Source organism: Carettochelys insculpta, chromosome 14 (genome assembly GCF_033958435.1).
Source record: "Carettochelys insculpta isolate YL-2023 chromosome 14, ASM3395843v1, whole genome shotgun sequence".
Lineage (NCBI taxonomy): Eukaryota > Metazoa > Chordata > Testudines > Carettochelyidae > Carettochelys > Carettochelys insculpta.
Window position 1 is genome coordinate 24,779,167 of NC_134150.1, and position 17,251 is coordinate 24,796,417.

At 41.4% G+C, this 17,251-nt stretch overlaps 1 protein-coding gene across 2 annotated transcripts; it reads left to right on the forward strand.

Moving 5' to 3' along the window:
* Positions 1-1,826: 1,826 nt before the first annotated feature.
* On the forward strand, positions 1,827-16,943 carry CEBPG (CCAAT enhancer binding protein gamma). 2 transcript variants are annotated; one of them, XM_075008571.1, is made up of 3 exons: positions 1,827-1,964; positions 3,443-3,639; positions 11,620-16,943. In XM_075008571.1, exons 2-3 carry the CDS (start codon positions 3,632-3,634, stop codon positions 12,188-12,190), a joined length of 579 nt encoding a protein of 192 aa, XP_074864672.1. In that variant the 5' UTR covers positions 1,827-1,964; positions 3,443-3,631; the 3' UTR covers positions 12,191-16,943. The 2 variants fall into 2 exon arrangements, with proteins under 2 accessions (XP_074864672.1, XP_074864673.1); XM_075008572.1 differs by lacking the exon at positions 3,443-3,639 and having other exon boundaries at positions 1,832-1,964.
* Positions 16,944-17,251: the final 308 nt, after the last annotated feature.

A 17,251-nucleotide genomic window follows, 5' to 3' on the forward strand; every position in this document is an offset into this window, starting at 1 on the left:
TCTGGGGGGTGTACAAATTGTTATTGCACTAGCCCTTACATATGCTGCCTGAGACTGTGTGTGTGTGTGTGTGTGTATGTGTGTGTGTAAATCTGTTAATCCAATAAACTAGTATGCTCAGTGTGGTATTGTTTGTGTGCACATGGGGGCTAAAAGCTATTACACCAGTAGTCTCTATTCCCCTACCCATACTGCCTGGCAATGGAGGAGAGGGGAGAGCTCCCTTGCCTGCTGAGATTGGGGTTGTAGTTATGGAGTTTTGGTAGGGATATGGACACCAGAAACTGTTAGAGGAAAGACATTTCCAAAGAGGCCCTGTTTTTACTTTCAGACCAGGAAGTTGAATCTACATTTGGGAAGTAACCAAAGTTCACCACTGTAGAAGAGGACCCATTGCTCAGTTCAGAAGAGCCATAATGTTAGCTTGGTTTACTATCACTACTGTCACTAAAACTTCTCCTGACTTTGGCAAGACTGGCTTGCTTTCAGGAAAGCAGTATGGCAGATAATGTGTGTAAGCAGGCTTGGCATCCACACCCAAACACACAAGTTATAGATATCCTTTGGGGATTGGGTGTAATATTTATTGTTTCACATTGACTGGAAAGTTCACCAGGCCTTTAATTAACACCTTACAATGTATCTGTCTAACTGCAGCTATTATAATCCTGTGAGATCATGGTGATATTTCAGAACGGATGCAACAAAAAAATGGGGTGCAATATCAGTTTGAATGTCTAATATCTACTTATGCTTTTGGTTGATAAACATGACTACAAATTCCTGTCAAAACGAAAAAAGCAGTCATGCAGCACTTTAAAGATTAAGAAAATAATTTATTAGGTGATGAGCTTTCATTAGACAGTCCCACTTCTTCAGATCATAGCCCTACCAGAACAGACTCTATATATAAATTCCTGGACTTCAAAGATTATTAGTAAGAATTCTTGGTCACAGATCTCACCAAAATAGAATGGTCCAGAAAGACAAAGGCGAGTAAGATCAGAACCTAAAGCAGGGACTAGAAAAAAAGGCCACAGAAGGCTTTTCAAGAAATGGGAATTGCTGGCTGCCCATTTTTTCATGGTACATGGCTTCTTTGGGTCAGTTCATTACAGAGACAGATTGTTTGTCAAGGCAGAGCTTTTCTTCTAGACACCCACTCCTGCCTGCCTCTCAATCAGCATGCACTGGGGAAGGGTACTGCAGTAATAAGTTTTATCCCTCAGGGAGTGGGGTGGGGTGTGCTACTGGAGTAACAGATTTTGCCCCAGTCTCAGATCAGCGAGGTGACTGGGGAAAAAGGTTTTATCCCGCCGCCCCTGGCCTGGGACAGGTGGGGCTCTGCAGGAAACAGGTTTTATGCACATCCTCAATGACAGGCAGGGTGTGTGTGGGGGGGTAATTGGGTAGTGTGGTTAGGCTATTGGGGTGTAACAGGTTCACCCCCCCCCACCCCCAGTCGCAGGCAGCGCAGAGCTATTGGGGTAACAGGCCCATCTCTCAGTCTCAGAAGGCAGGGGTAGTGGCTAACGGGTTTACCCCCAGTCTGAGGGAGGGGGGCTATTGGGGTAGCAGTTTCACCCCGCCCCCAGCATCAGCGACACTGCTGGGTAGCAGCTCTCCGCCCCCGAGAGCAAGCGCTCGTCAGGCTACGGGCGGGAAGGGGGCGCGGGGGCAGGGATTCACCCAGCCCAGCCCCAGGGGGATTTACCAGCCCCGCAAAAACAGCGCCTCTCACTTTAAGAGTGAAGCGGGCGGTGTCCGATTGGCTGAGAGGACTGCCAATCGCCACGACTATTGCATCATCCCTGCGGCAGCCCGGCCCCTGATTGGTTAGGACGCTGGGCCGAAGGTTTCGCAATCGCAATCGCCGCTCGCAGTACTCACCCGTTTAAAGAAAGAGACTCGGGCCGGCCCGAGCCCCCCTCCCCGATTGATACCGGTCTCCATACCCGGGCCAGGTGAGGCGCGGGGCCGCCCCGCCGCGCGCAGACAAACCCTCCCCGGCCCGGCACCCCAGGGCGGGTGGGGGCTTCCGCCGGCGCAGGCCGAAGTGGGTGGCGCGGGAGGTGGCGGCTGTGGGGCTGGTGTGGGGGAGGGGACTTGTGGGAGGTTGTGGGGGCTGGGTCAGTTGAGGTCGGTGTGGTGTGATATATGGGGGGATCCGGTCAGTCAGGCGGGGTCGGTAGGGGTGGGGAGGGCTGGTCAGTGGCGAGGGGGTGTGGCTGGGTAGGGGGGGCTGGTGAGGGGCGGTGTGGGGCATGGTCAGTGGGGCGGCATAGGATGGAGCAGGGTGGGGGAAGTCTATAGGGGATGTGGCCGGAGGGGGGGTTAGTTAATGGGCTGGGCCGGTTGGTCATTGGGGGTGGAGTACTATGGAGTGAGGCTGGGAAGGGAGGTGCGGCGGGGCGGGGGCCCGCTGTGGGTGTGGGTGTGTGTGTGTGTGTGTAGGGGGTCTGGTCAGTGGGGTGTGTGGGGGCAGGGTCTGGTCTCTCGGGGAGGAGTGGGGGTCTGTTCGCTGGAGAAGCGGTTAGGGAAGGGCAAGTGTGGGCCGGGTCTGTCCTCAGGGTTACGCTCGCCTGGAGAGCGTATGATGCAATCTCCAGGCAACTCTCCTCCCCGATGGGATGAAGTCATGCTTGGCTCGGAGAGGGAGACAGTCCTCGGCTCCACCCCCCCGTCCGCCTTCCTGTTTCGTGAGAGGGGAGGACAGACAACCTCAGAGCACCCAGGGCCCATAGGACAGCAGTAAGGGTGGGGTAGGAGAGCCACAGACACACACCCTCGTGCTAGCAGAAGTGTAAATAGTGACATAGAGATCAACAATAAAGAGTGACTAGGGCCGAGGGCATAAAGTCGAATAACTTTTTCAGCAAGTTAATTTGTTTGCAAAATTTGTAGTTGCCACACACAAGCTTTTATTGGGCCTTTTTGAAATGGAAGATCCTCTCACTCAGTAGACATCAACAAAGTGGTCTAGGAGCACAACGTGTTAATAAATGTTTACTGTCCATATTTGTGCATAGCCATATGTATTAGTGACTGTGTTAACTGATTTCTTCAGTTTTTAATAATTTAGAGATCAAAATAGTTCCTTAAACATGAATATAATCCTCAGATTTCAGAACGAAGCCCCCCTTTCCTGTAGTACTCTTAACTTCCTGGCAAGAACCAGTGTTGTAAACAGCCCTATTCAGGTCAAAAGGGAATTAAAACAATTTTAAAAACAAAAATAAATCTTTAGAAATACCTCATGTGTGTGGTGGGGAAGGTACTTTTAAAGATTTCTTTGTTTTTAAGCTTTGTATAATTTATAATGGTAATAGAAATTTGGAAGTTCAAAGTGAAGAGTTTTGTCAAAGGATTCTGAACCTTATGAAGTTTTAAAAATGGAGATTGTATATGGCTGTTTGGAAATGTATGTACTTCTGTGTTTCAGCAAAATTACCTTAACATCCTGAGAATTCTGAGCTGCAGTCTTCTGATTTCTCTTCATCAACATCACAAGTAACCTGAAGAAAAGGAATGAAAATATATTAGCATAGGGCAGTTCTTTTGAGGGACACTTTTACAGCGACATGATTCACTCAAATGTAGCTAGAAATTCAGATGATTGGAAGCTTTTCAGATGTTTTTGTAAGTTAAAAAATTAATTGATTTTAAAACAAATTCCTGTATTGTTTATCATGTGCATGTTGGGAACTTGAAAATGAAACTGACTATAAATGAAAAATAAACTATTATCTGAGCCAGAGGGAAAATATAATATGCATATAATGTTTTATATGCAGAAAAGTAAATAGAATTTTAAAAGTTTATTTCAATAATCTCATGATGGATTTAAGTATTTGACATTGTCTTTTGTTTATGGTACTTGTGATATCCTCCTCTCCCTCTAACACCCCCCCCAAAAAGAATGGAAAATGTGCAGTTCAGATTTTTCAGGATTTTAGGGAGCTACTAATGATCTTGAATTAAAATAGCCTTTTAAAAATGGGTGTATATATGTTTCCCTCGTTTGGACTCTCCAAGGGAGTTTTGAGTGCTTTTTGAAAACATTTGTTACTCCCTGTCAAATTTTTATATTCCCGAATATTTTTAAAAATAACTTGTTTTCATTGAACATACCTGGTTTTTCTTTAGGTACTCAATTCTGGAAGCTGTCAGGAACTGCTGTGTTAAAAACCACTTAAAACCATTATATAAAGAATTATTCTTCATTGGCTGGAACATCTACTAACAGACACAATATTTAAAAAAGCGTGAAAGATGAAGTAAAAGTTTTGTTTTAAAAATTGATTACATTCATCAACATATGTTAAAACCAGAGTAAAAATTTGCAAATTGGAAATTCTCTGGGAATCAGACTCATGATGCTGCCTACACCATGTAACTGATGACCACCCCAGTATGATTTTAATTTTTACATTTAAAACATCTAAACTAATAAGTTACATTACTTCACAATTAAGTGTTGTGATTATATTCCAATTGTACTTTTTCCCCATGTCATATAGAAAAAAAAACAGTTGATATAGCTAGGAAAGCATGGAAGAAGAATATTTTCTCTGAAACTCTTGTGGCAGCAGTTAGGGGGCAGTGGATTTAGGGCCTAGTTCTGAGTAGTATTGGTCCTGTGATCTGAGAGTGCACAGCACCTTGCAGGAGCAAATCTGTATTGAGTGTACAGCAGATGTAGGTTCGGTGGTTTGTTCTGTTATTTATGTATCATTGTCTGGAATGAGTACAATATTGTGGTTTTAGATCAAATGAGCAGCCCCACTGAAGTTACAAGGACAGAGACACTTGGCACCTTTCAAATTCAGTTTCTATTTTGGGAGTATAAACAAGACAGTTGACTTAAAATTATACAGTACAGGTATTCTATGTAGTGCATGTTTGTAGTCAACTGGATGTCACCTCTCAGAAAAGAGGTAAGGAGCAAAACTAATATAGGAGGTACCAAACAAATGGTAAGAATAGTTACTCAAGAAATGAGTTAAATTAACATTTTGTATGTCATTTTATACAACCCTAATAGTTAAGCTTCCAAAACAGTATATTGGCTTACAAAGGGCATTCTTAAATACTTTGAAAGGATTAATATTTTACCCTGTGCTATCATAATGTATCTTAGAGAATGAAGTATTTTTTGTTCAATGAGATAAATTAATATGACTGGAATGATTGAAGTCAGATCTTTGTAGCCTAGTTAAATGCTGTATGTGATTTAAATAAATAGGGTCTAAACTGTTTACAGTCAGGACTTAAAGTCCTTCTTGCCACTGAGTGTATTTGGATCTTCACAAACTCAGATCTGCTACACTTGAAGAAATATACAGTCACATACTGTTGTGGTAGCTGGAAAAATGATTAAATTGTCATATGGGAATTGCTTAATGTTCATGGTTCCACTGAAATAAGGTGCTTTTTAGCTGATGGCTGTGGACCAGCTGATAAAAAATGATTTTTATGGACACTATAGAAAAAAATTATATACAACCAAACTTTTTTATAGACAAATTCTGCTATAATATAAAGGTATCTCAAAAGTACAAAAGTGAACAATATTCGTGGTTTGTATTCATGGATCACAACACAATGTTTTGCTAGCTTAACCTACCTATTGGAATCCCCATCGTAATACTCCAGTTTGTGATCATACGTGGCAGCAGCCAGCCTGTCAACCATTGCGTTAGTAATTCTTCTAGGTCCATTTTGAGTCTGACAGGGTAGTATGTTGCATGCAGGCCCTCCAAAAGTTGCTGCTGTGCTGACACTAGTGGTGCTGAAGAAGAGTTTAAATTCAGAGATGGAGAAGAGCAGCCTCTGCCAATCACCAGCTGGTCAGAGGGAGCCCCTGCTAGAAGAATTCCCTGCTTTATCCCTTCCCAGGGAATTGTGGACACCCTGGAGCTGCCCCACAGTAAGGAGCTTGCCCCGAGGCCAAGGGGAAGGGGTTTGTCAGCTCTACTGCAACGCTTGGCATTTTTTTTTTTAAACCAATACCTACTTCTTTTGGGATTTTACAGACTGGTCCAATTTTAGCTCTTTTTTATGGACTTGTCCATGAATTTATTGATGGTTGGCAGCCCTGCTGTGGACCTACTGTAATGCTTAATGAGCTGTTAGTACAGATCTCCTACACAGTTGTTTGAATTGCTTATTAAAAAAGTTACTTCCTGTGAAATTGCTGCTTGTAGAAATGTCTGCGAGATCAAAGTCCTCTATTCCAGAAGCAGTAGAGGACAGACAGAAGGAGTATAGACTTCCCAGGACTGCCAGCTAACAGTTCTGGACTCTGACAAGGAAAGATGATCTTTTGAGGCAAAATAGTTGATCTGACAGTCTTTGCAGAGAAGTAAAGCATTGACAAGGACAGTTGGTGCCAACTGAAGGGAAGTTTTCATGCTGTGGACCTCTCTCTAGGAAGAGTTGGACTTAAACCACCAAGGAGCCATCAGATGGTAACAACATTCAATTGCTATCTGAAGTTGTGGGTGTGAGGTGCCACACGATGAACTAGGGATGTTAATGGATAACTGGTAAGGTTCCTCCTAAACAGATGAGGCTTACCAGTTATGGTTAACCTGTAGGAGCTGGAGCACCTGTGGGCAGCGGTTGCTCCATCCCCACAGGGCTGCTGCGGGCAGGGGTGCTCCAGCCAGGACTAGGGTACTCTGCCTGGCTGGAGTGTCCTTGCCAATGGCGTGCTTGGGCTGCTTTGGCCACGCTGTTGTGCCCACAACAACGCTGAAGGCAGGGAATCTCCAGCTTGTCTGGAGCAACCAGGGTACCTTATGCGCCGGGGCAGAGGCATTTCAGCCCAGCTGGAGCAGCTCTGGCCTGAGCAGCTTTCCCAGCAGCCCCCCTTTAATTAAATGAGATTTTCCATCCCTACTGTGAACAGCCCCTTGAGCCTTCAGTTATCACATTAAGGCTGTAAAAAACCATTTGAATAGGAAGGAAAAATTGGTCTTTTCTTCCCTCCCCAAAGATAATGCTAAAATCACATTAAATACTTACTGTAGTTTCAATAGTGGGGGAAAAAACCCATAACACTGGGCAGTATGAAAAGACTTACTAAGCTCTGGGTTGGGCATGGTCTGTTCACGTTCTGCCTCTTCAGAGTCCTGAAAAGTACAAAAAGCAACTACTGTAAGTTCTGTTACTAACACATTATCTAACTGTACTTGTCCAAACATAGTGAGGGCCAGAGGACCCTAGACTAGTGAATTTGGAAATGGGAAGGCCATGTCCCAAACCAGGAACATGGCAAAAGTTCAGTAGAGCGTAATTTGGAGAGTCGCACGGAGTCTATTTGGGAAGTGTACAGTTCTGAGGGTGTTTAGAGATTGCTATTTGGTACAGTAACTAGCAAAAGCCAAAATTAATAAAAACAGCAAATGCTAGCGTCCTGACTTTAACAAACATCCGTGTGCAGTTCAGGTATATCTAGTACTTGCAAAGGGAACAATCCTGCTGAAAGTCTGTTCATTGGTTTTTAAATTAGCTTCATAGTTAGGGCAGTTAGGACCCAAGAGCTTTGTATCATGAACTACCGAAGGTTGCTTTAAGAGCTGCTGTCATGAACATATTAAATACCAGGGACATTATTCAAAGTACATGGGCTCCTTCTGCCCTGAAATACTTTCATTATAAAGATTTCTTGATGGCAGATAAATACCATACTAGTGCACTTTAAATTATTATTCAGTATTCCTTCTCTGCAGCTTTGACAGTGTGCCAAGGCATACTTACTATGGAAGAAGTTTTGAGCGGTAACACTTTAATGAGGCATTGTTGATTCATTCAGCTTTCCTCTGAATTCTGCTGATGTGTAAAGAGCACCTACAGCTGTGTCTGGTAGCCTGTGACCCGCTGGGTCTCCACCTTCAGCCTGCAGACCCCCTGACTGTCCTCCCCCATGTCTCATGCACTGGGGTACCAGCACTCACACTTCTGGTGCCCTCCCTGCTTTCTCCCAACACTTTCAAAGGAGTCACAAATTGCTGATTTCTGCACTGTTCCCTTCCTTCCCAGAGCTGGAATCAGATGACTTGCATGCTCTGAAAGTGCTTGAAGGGAGGGGGAAGAGTGGGTAAGTGCAGGGCTCTGCTTCTCCAGGGTGCAAGACACTCGGGAGAGGGGACCAACAGGAGGGATGCAGGTGGAACTCCTGTGGTCCATGGGCTGCCAACCACTATTGGTGGTTCCCCATTCCTGACCTACAGCCTGTTTTATAAGCTAAAGTTGTAAAAGAAAATGTAGAAATATGGTCTGAATTTAAGCGTACGTTAAAATGTTAGTCTTGCAGAAGGTGGTAGCTGATGTGCACTAATGGGTTGTATAGCCCTTAATGGCACTGTCAGGGCATAATTAAAAAGTTCTTTAATGACCCCTGAAAACTTGAAGCTGAATTTGATTGTTTTTGTTGACCTTTCCCTGCTTCAAACATGTATGCATTGATTTATTATTGTAGGGTTGTATTTTATTTGAGCATTGAAGCATTTGTCTCGGGGGAAGTGAACTTTAAACGTATTAGACATCTGCTAAACAAAGAAGGAGTAGGCTCACATTTGGCCCTATCAAGTTTTGCTGTATCATTTTAGATTTAACATGGCCTAGTGAACAGAGCACTGGACTGGATTTGAGGAAGACTGGTTTCTTGTTACTAGGTGTAGTTCTGTTACTTGGTGGGTGACTTTAAGCAAGTCACTATCCTTTCCATGCCTCAGCTTGCTCACCTGTAAACTGGGAATAAAACTGACATCCTTTATAAAGTCTTTTGACAACCATAGATGAAAAGTGCTGCAAAAGAGCTAAATATTATAATTATTATCTGAGTCAGTAAAAGGGAGGAATTCTTAACTGAATCTTTCCTTTATATTGGTTGTGCAACTGCACATGGCCTTCATTTACTTGTGTGAAAATTGACGTCTGTGACTTGCTGGGGATGGAACGAAGCAGCTAAGAACAATGCAGGGATACCACAATGAGAACAGTCATCTGTGTAGACTGACTATAATTCTGAGGCCGTGTCTACACTAGTCCAGAACTTCGAAATGGCCATTGCGAAATTATTAATGAAGTGCTAAAATACATATTCAGCGCTTCATTAGCACGTGGGCAGCTGCGGCACTTCAAAATTGCAGTAGTTCACCACCGTCCAGCTTGGCCAGACAGGGATTCTTTTAGAAAGGAGCCTGGGAACTTGGAAATCCCCTTATTGCTATCTGCTGATAGGTGGTAGGACTCAGGTTAGAACACTTCTGTTTTTTGGCTGAAGCCCTTGCACTTCGGCCCCCCCTCTTGGAGTGAAGGGGCTTGGGTGAGCTTATGTTTTGGTGATCTGTCCTGGATTGTGTAGTAATTTTTGTTGTCAGAAAGGGACCATGGTACAATAAAGTTTGTGAACCTCTAGATTAAATCATTTGATGTATACAGAGCTGCTGAATACATTTGAAAAACAATGCTTGAAAATACAGTGTAGTTGTAACCATCTATCTGTCCCAGGATATTAGAGACACAAAATGAGGCCAGCTCCACGCTAAAGGGGAAGGTCAAATTAAGATATATAACTTCAGCTACGTTAATTACATAATGAGTCTGCGTACCTTAATTTGAGCTTCCATGCAGTCTGCACTGCGGGAGGTCAACAGCCGCAAATGCTCCCATGAGCTTTCCTTAGTCCTTGCAAGGAGCAGGAGTACTGGTGCGGATGGGGTGCTCTGAGAGTTTGATTAGCACATCCCTGCCAGACCAGTGAGGTGTCTCTCTAATGCTTGTAAATGATGTGTAAGGTTATGTATGCAGTGACTTACAGTGTATTCAGACGTCTGTGCTGGTCTCTCTTTCACTCCAAATGGAAGTCAGAGAATTGGCAGCGGGAGAGAATTTTTTTAATGGGTCCATACAATTAAAAAAAAAAAAAAAAGACAGTATAGATCAGGAAATCATTACTTCTAAGTTTCTGGGGATTTCAGAAGTCTCAAGTTTTGGCATCACTGCACAGACTCTCATCTTAATTTACAGCACTGTGTGTGTGTCATTGGCACATCACGCATTAAAATACGTAGCTGCCTTTAGTTGAATGCCTAATCATATATGAATTTCAGTGTGTGATGTGCCAGTGACACACACAGCGTTGTTTATAAAGTTGAATTTTCAAACATAGCTCTTAACTGTTCTAGTTTAAATTAATGCCGTGCACACTTAAGCACTTTGTTTATTATTTGCAGGAACCAAAGTCTTAGTTATTGACAAGCTTGAAAGCTTCTTCATCTTTAGTTAGTCACTTGATTAATTGCTAAAAGATTATTTTATAGATTTCCTAAAGGAGAAAGCCCCTCCATCTATGAAATAATTTTGTTATAAGTTAGTAGACCAATTAAATTTTATCCAAATGATTGAAGTGGGGAACACTTTTGGTCTGAGGCAAGCAGAGAAATTCTAGCTCAAAGAGCAATTTGTTTGGAAAATTAAATGTCTGAAAATAGTGAATTCTAAGCCGTAACGTCTATAAGTTAATTGATATCCTTCAAGATGACAATTTGTGGTCAAGAATGTATTGTAAGTATTTCTTAGCAGGGCTATTTAGTCTCCACAAAAAGAATTATTAGCATATTAACACTGTCATTTTGGCTGCTACTTTAATTTGTCATAGTACTGTGAACTGAAATGGTAATGCTTTCTATAAGAAAGCATAGTCAGAACAAACACTGTTCGTAGTTTAAACACAGAAAATATATTTTTCATTTACTTCAATACCTTAAATGAAGTAGGTATTTGGGATGTAAAATCCCATTTAATTGGTTAACTGGTTAAACAGTAGGCTAACCCATCATTTATCTGGTTAACCAATTAAGTGGGGGGATGGCTGCCCCCTGCCCACAGCGTGCTATGGACCTGGGCTGCTCTAGTTCAGCCTGTGGCACTGCTGTGGGTGGGGACTGCTCCAGCCTGGCCAGAGCAGCCCCTTGTCCATGGTGGGCTGGAACCTGGAGCAACCTCCCCAGCAGCACCATCACGCCCATGCAGATTTTGGGGCCTAATCTTTAAAAATCAGACCAAAATGAACCAACTTCAAAAGACAGCAGATAAAACGTTTGGAAAAAGGTATTCAACCTAGAGAAAAGGAGTCTAATGCAGAACTTGTCTACTCACACATACAGGGAGGGACAGTGTAAAGAGGTCAAGGATCAACGATTACTGTTGAGTAAAGAGTCAGACTATTAATAGATTTGAACTGTAGCAATGAATATTCAGTTTGAAAATTAAGGGAAACTACAATTGGAGGAAAAGTTAGACAGTAAAATCTATTGCCAAGACAGGTTGTGAAACTGGAGCTATTCAAGGATGGCTAGACATGAGGGGTGGCTTTGGAATAACTGAATTAATCCAAGCAAGATACTGTGGGGGTCACGAGGTGACCCACTAGCAATGTTTTCCAGCCCAAATGATTCAGTGAGTCTTCTGAAATACCAATTATGGCATTTTCTGTTTCCAGCATAAGTAGCTATTATTGTCAGCAGCAGTGTGTGCTAATGCCAATGAGGCGTAAGATTGTGGCTAAACACAGCATTCAAATGTTTCATAGAGTTTTTTTTCTGATAGGTTCAGCTTGCCCTTAATCCAGGTGAGGATTTGCTGGCAATATATTATAGAACCTATTACCAGTTTGTCACCATCTCCAAAGGAATCATATTGTGGTGTTGAAGAAGAGTCTGTCCAAATGAGCAAAACATCACAGCAGAACACCACTACAGAAGCAAACGGTATAAGTGTGATTCATACACAAGCGCACACCAGTGGTTTGCAACAGGTCCCTCAACTGGTGCCAGTTAGTCCTGGTGGTGGAGGCAAAGCTGTGCCTCCAAGCAAACAGGGCAAAAAGAGTTCCTCGGTGGATAGAAGCAGCGATGAATATCGCCAACGCAGAGAGCGCAACAACATGGCGGTAAAAAAGAGCCGATTAAAAAGCAAGCAGAAAGCACAAGACACGCTGCAGCGAGTCAACCAGCTTAAAGAAGAAAATGAACGTTTGGAGGCAAAAATAAAGCTCCTGACAAAGGAGCTTAGTGTACTTAAAGACTTGTTTCTAGAGCACGCGCACAATCTTGCAGACAATGTGCAGCCTATTGGCACTGAAAACACCACCACAAATCCAGATAACACCGGACAGTAGATGAAATCACCAAACTTCACAACCTCATGGACTGAACATTAGGGTTTCAGCCCTGTCTGCGCTACTCATTCAGTACAGAAAAGGAATGCTGTTCTAATTTTTTAGTCATCAATTTGTGGATAGCTTTTTCTCCATTTAGGTTTAACACTGAAGATTTGATACAAATAAATGGTAAACTGTTTTTGAATATGTTTTAAAGTGTTTAATATCTTCTGCTCTAAAAGGTTTGGTTAAAATAATTTAACCAAGTAAAAATTATCTAACGGGACAAAAATCAGGAGCCTAATGTCTATGAAATTGAATTTCTGCAGTAGTGGACATTCACCATTTTATATTTTGCATATTGTTAGGAATACAGCCAGCAGGCTTTACTGTAATGTTGATATTACAGTAATATTGATAATTGGATGAAATATCCTTTAAAAATATATTTCTTAAACAGTCAGTTTTCTACATTGTGTATTACAAAACTTCAAAGGCTATGGCAGAAGTTTGCTTTCTACTTTGGTGGGCTACTTCAAATGTGTAGCATAAGCCCTATCCATGATAATTTAGATATCTCTTAGTCATAGTTAATGGAGAGTGCCTACTAACAGTGCCTAGTAATGGTGAGCCAGGGTGCGTGCTTATGTTTTCTAAAGACTACTATATTCTTTGTGAAAAATTGTAATGTATTATGACTGACATACATAGAACATTGTCCCATAACTTGTAAATGGCTATCCAGAAGCATGTATAGGAGGTTAAGTAGAACAACATTTTATTTTTTTAACCCCTTTATGCCTGTGTTTAACATGTTAACGTTATTCATGTGGTGACTTTGGGTCTTGATAGCATCATGTTTTAAGTTCTTTAAATAATTGCTCATTAGGATCACATGCTGCCGAGGTGCAGATATCAGGATGAGACTAACATACATGCATTGACTACAGCACTGAAAGGGCCAATGCAGAACATTTGTTCAATCAGTGTATAAGACTGCTTGATCCTTACAACCATATAATATCAGTTATGTGGCTGGTTAGTTTAGCAACTGCTATCCTGCAGAAATCTTAAGTAATTTTAAAAAGAAATACCCCTGATTTGAATAAGTGATACAGCAGAGTTGCTGTAGACACCATTGCCATGCAAAGGAGTATCTTGAATCTTGTTTTATTTTGATGAAACAAAGCTTCTCTTAAACAATGTTTTTCTTAAATTTGATTACTAGTCCCCTACCAATGACCCATAATGCAGCAGTTTGTATTATACTTAGGAGTCAAACTAGAAAAGTGAAGCACAAACCTTGGTGTAACCTTAATTTATTTTCATTTTAAAATGTTCCATTTATGGGGGTGTGTGTGCGTGTGTTACATATAACCCATGCGTCAGCCAAGTGACCCAATACCTTATTTTAATTTCCCTCCTACATCACTCTTTTTCCATACTTGACTTTGTAGTACGACTGTGTGTACTGTTATGTATTTAGGAGGGAACTTGGGTAATAGGTTGGTTAAGATGCTAAGTCAGAAAATAAAACTTTAAAAAATCCATTGAGTTTAAATTTTTACTGCAAAGATCATCAACAATGGAAGACTGAGATTATCCTAATTTATGGAAGTCCTTTTACAGAGAGAAATTTTCTGGTTCTAGTCATAATTTAAACAGGTGAGATTGAAATATCAGAAATTAATAAAAAATGTTTTGCCTCTAATCCTAGATCATGCTTCCTCTTGTTTTGTCCTCGTGCTTAATAGAAGCAACAACATATTGCAGTGTTTGCTCTTTCCCACAGTCCCTGGAGGAGGCTGTACTTTATGCCCATGACTTCTTTGGGAACCTTTCCAGGCATAGCCCAATGAGGATCGCTGCCTACAGGGACAAGCTAGGTCACAAATGATCTGGGTAGAATCCCTTTCAGCTAACCTTATTTGTACATTAGTAGATCACTGGTTGATGTTGGAAGAATTCAGCCACATTTTTCCTCTTGTTTTTTCACGAGTGTTTTAAAGGATATGAGTAACTTATTTTCATATAATGCAAAACCTAAGGACAACGCCCAGTGTTGGAAGGTGTCTAATGGAGCTTTGAAGGGAGTCAAAACTTTTTTTCCAAATGAGGCTAGGTACCCTTTGGTTATAGATTAGGAAAGTGGGACAGAGCGTGAGTCAGATCTTAATTTTTTTTTAGACCACCTGCATTTCCATTGGCTTCTACTACATATGCTTTGCATGACCCACACATTCTCAATACTATGGAGAGAACAATAAGATTATTAGGCTGTTGTACGGCAGCAAGTCAGTATCAGAGCTAGGAACAAAAAACAGTTGTTCAACTAAAACTTCTACAACTTGACAACTGTTGGAGATCTCTGCTGTAGTAGGGGCTGGTCTCATTTTTGATATTTATTTAGAATATCAGCTCTGTGTTGGTGATTAGCAGTTATTTTATAAAGAGTCACAGGCTGCCTGTTTGACTATCTTCTATTAAAAAATGTTTTATTTAGTTACACATCCAAGAACTGTGCAAAAAAGCAGCTTTGTCTGACGTATCAGAAAAACTGCTAGAGTTTAAGATCAACATCCACATTCTCTGTACAGCACCCAGGGTACTAATACTATTATGAAAGCAAATCAGTGGGAAGAGAGGCCTGGGAGGGAGTTTTTTCTGGCTGTGCCTATGCAATGGACAAGCCACAGATACTGAAGTTACTCACTTTAGTAACATTTTCTGAGAAATGGTTTTGCCCAGCACCCACATTAATGTGGCTCACTCCTATTGAGCCCCAGTGCAATAGTCCCAGTGATTACATTTAGACTGTATTGGACCTACTTTTACAGCAGGGAATTGGTTATACTCTTGCCAGCTTCTAACTACCTGAGGCCTGATTCTCATTTACAGTAAGGCCACTTTACTGCCAGAGCCACATATAAGGGTTATTAAAGTTGGCTCACATTATATGTACATTTTAAGCCCCCAGGATATGCCTAATTTCACTACAGAACAAGAAAAAGAAACCTAAGAGGCTGGTATATTTACTTTGTAAAATGCATCCCCCCTGGATCTTTTGAGTGCTATTCTACTGTAAATGAAAATATATAAAATCCTTGTAATCTTCAGAATGACTGACTAATCTTTTATTTCAGAACTGAATGCTAAATACATCTGGACAATTGCACACTAAGTTTAAAAAAGATATACAGTATGATGCAATAATGCTATATTTGCTATTGATTTATTTTTATCTTGGGAAAATTTCTTTAGTTTAAAACAACTAGGTTAAAGAAAGTTGTGTTTTGCCATGGCAATGTTGTGAGTTAAGAAATCCATTAGGCATTTAGTTTTTCAGTAGTGGAAAATTGACTTAGCAAGCACCAAAAATATTTAAAAATAAAATTTTGTTGCTATAGAAACACTTCACTTTATTTTGTTAATGCAGGCAATCATGCAGTAATTACCCAAATGTCCATTGTATTGCACTGGATGAGCTGACATAGAATTGTTTTTATATTCCAGAACTTTCTAAAGGTCTCAAAAGTTCGTGTGTTTTGAGGACTAATGGTTGGGTGTCTGACTTCAAAGTTGCTGAACCTTTAAGAATGAAAACCATTGTAAACAGGCCGCTCTCTCACTGAGTGGCAGCTTCTGATCCACTATGGCCTCTTGATCCCTTTAATGCTACACTCCTTGGTTCTGATTCTGAGCCAGTGTAAATCAGTACTGACTTTTTTTAAAGTTAACTGAATTACACTGATGTAAAATGAAAAATAGGCCTTTATAGTCATATTGGCTGTGTCAAGCACTGTGAAATTGATTAATTCTGAAAACATCAATCAGACAAAGCCCTCTCCTACTGCCCACCTCACCATTTAAAAAGCAATACAAGTTGAACCTCTCTGGTCTGTCAACATCAGTGGTACAGCATGACTTCAGTTAACCAACTGTCCCTTACTATGGATGCAGCCAAGTTTTCTGTGGTCCCATAAAGTTAGTTTACACACATCAGTCCTGGCGGTCAGCATTCTGTGTTATTTAGCTCTAATTAACCCTAAATGTGTTCTAAGAGCCCAGTAAGCAGTGGAAGTATTGGTAATGTGCTAGACAATATTGGCGTCCCACGGTCTGGCAAATTCTCTTGTTCAGCACTAGTGAGGTCCCAGTGGTGCCAGATGAGGGATTCAACCTGTGTTCCTATGTTGTTTGCATGTCAGAAGCACTTACCTGCTCCAGTCATGGATCAGGAATGAACACTTACTTGATCTATGCAAAATCCTTGTTCAGTGACTCCCATCATTACTGAAGAGTGCCACATACATAGACACAAAGGAATGGTCTGTTCTTTTTGCCTGAAGTTCTAATAAAATGCCTTTTCCCATGCTAGCTGATGATGTAACATGTGACTGAGAAAGGAATTAAGCATAAAACCCACCACTCTGGCTTTAATTCCTCCCCACACCTAAAAATCTGTGTGTCCTTTCCCTTTTCTACCATCCACCACTGTTCTCTATATCACAAAAACTGGAGCCTAATCATCCAGCTTTAGCTTCGTACAAGTTCCTTGTTGGCCAATTCTCCTCCAGTAAGCAAGGCTGGACAGAGCTTCATGAATTTACAGCATACTGGTCCTCAGAGGCATTGGTACTGTGTGATACTCTTTCCAGACAACCAAAGTTTCTGCCTCTTGGACACTGACCTTCCAGATTACTGGCTTGGTCACTCATCTAAGTATTTCAGCATCAAAAAAAAAAAAAAAAAAAAAAAAGCAAAAACACAACCCTAATATCACATTCAAAATTCAGACAAAACAACTTAATGAACTGTGCACTATTGAAGTGGGCTCCAGTTTCTTCCCGTGTAAAGTAATTAAAACCATGACTAAAGCGTTGAACAGGAAGTAGTTTGCATAGTGACTGTCTACCAGTACTTTGAGCGTTTGCTATACTTGGCTAAAGTAGTGCCCAGACAGCAGTGTCCCGCTTTCATAACACAAACTGAGTAACCCCACAGACTATAAAGGCTTATTATTTTAAATTATATGTAATTGAGGGATCAGCTTCAAGAGAGGTTGTGCTGAATTTATTG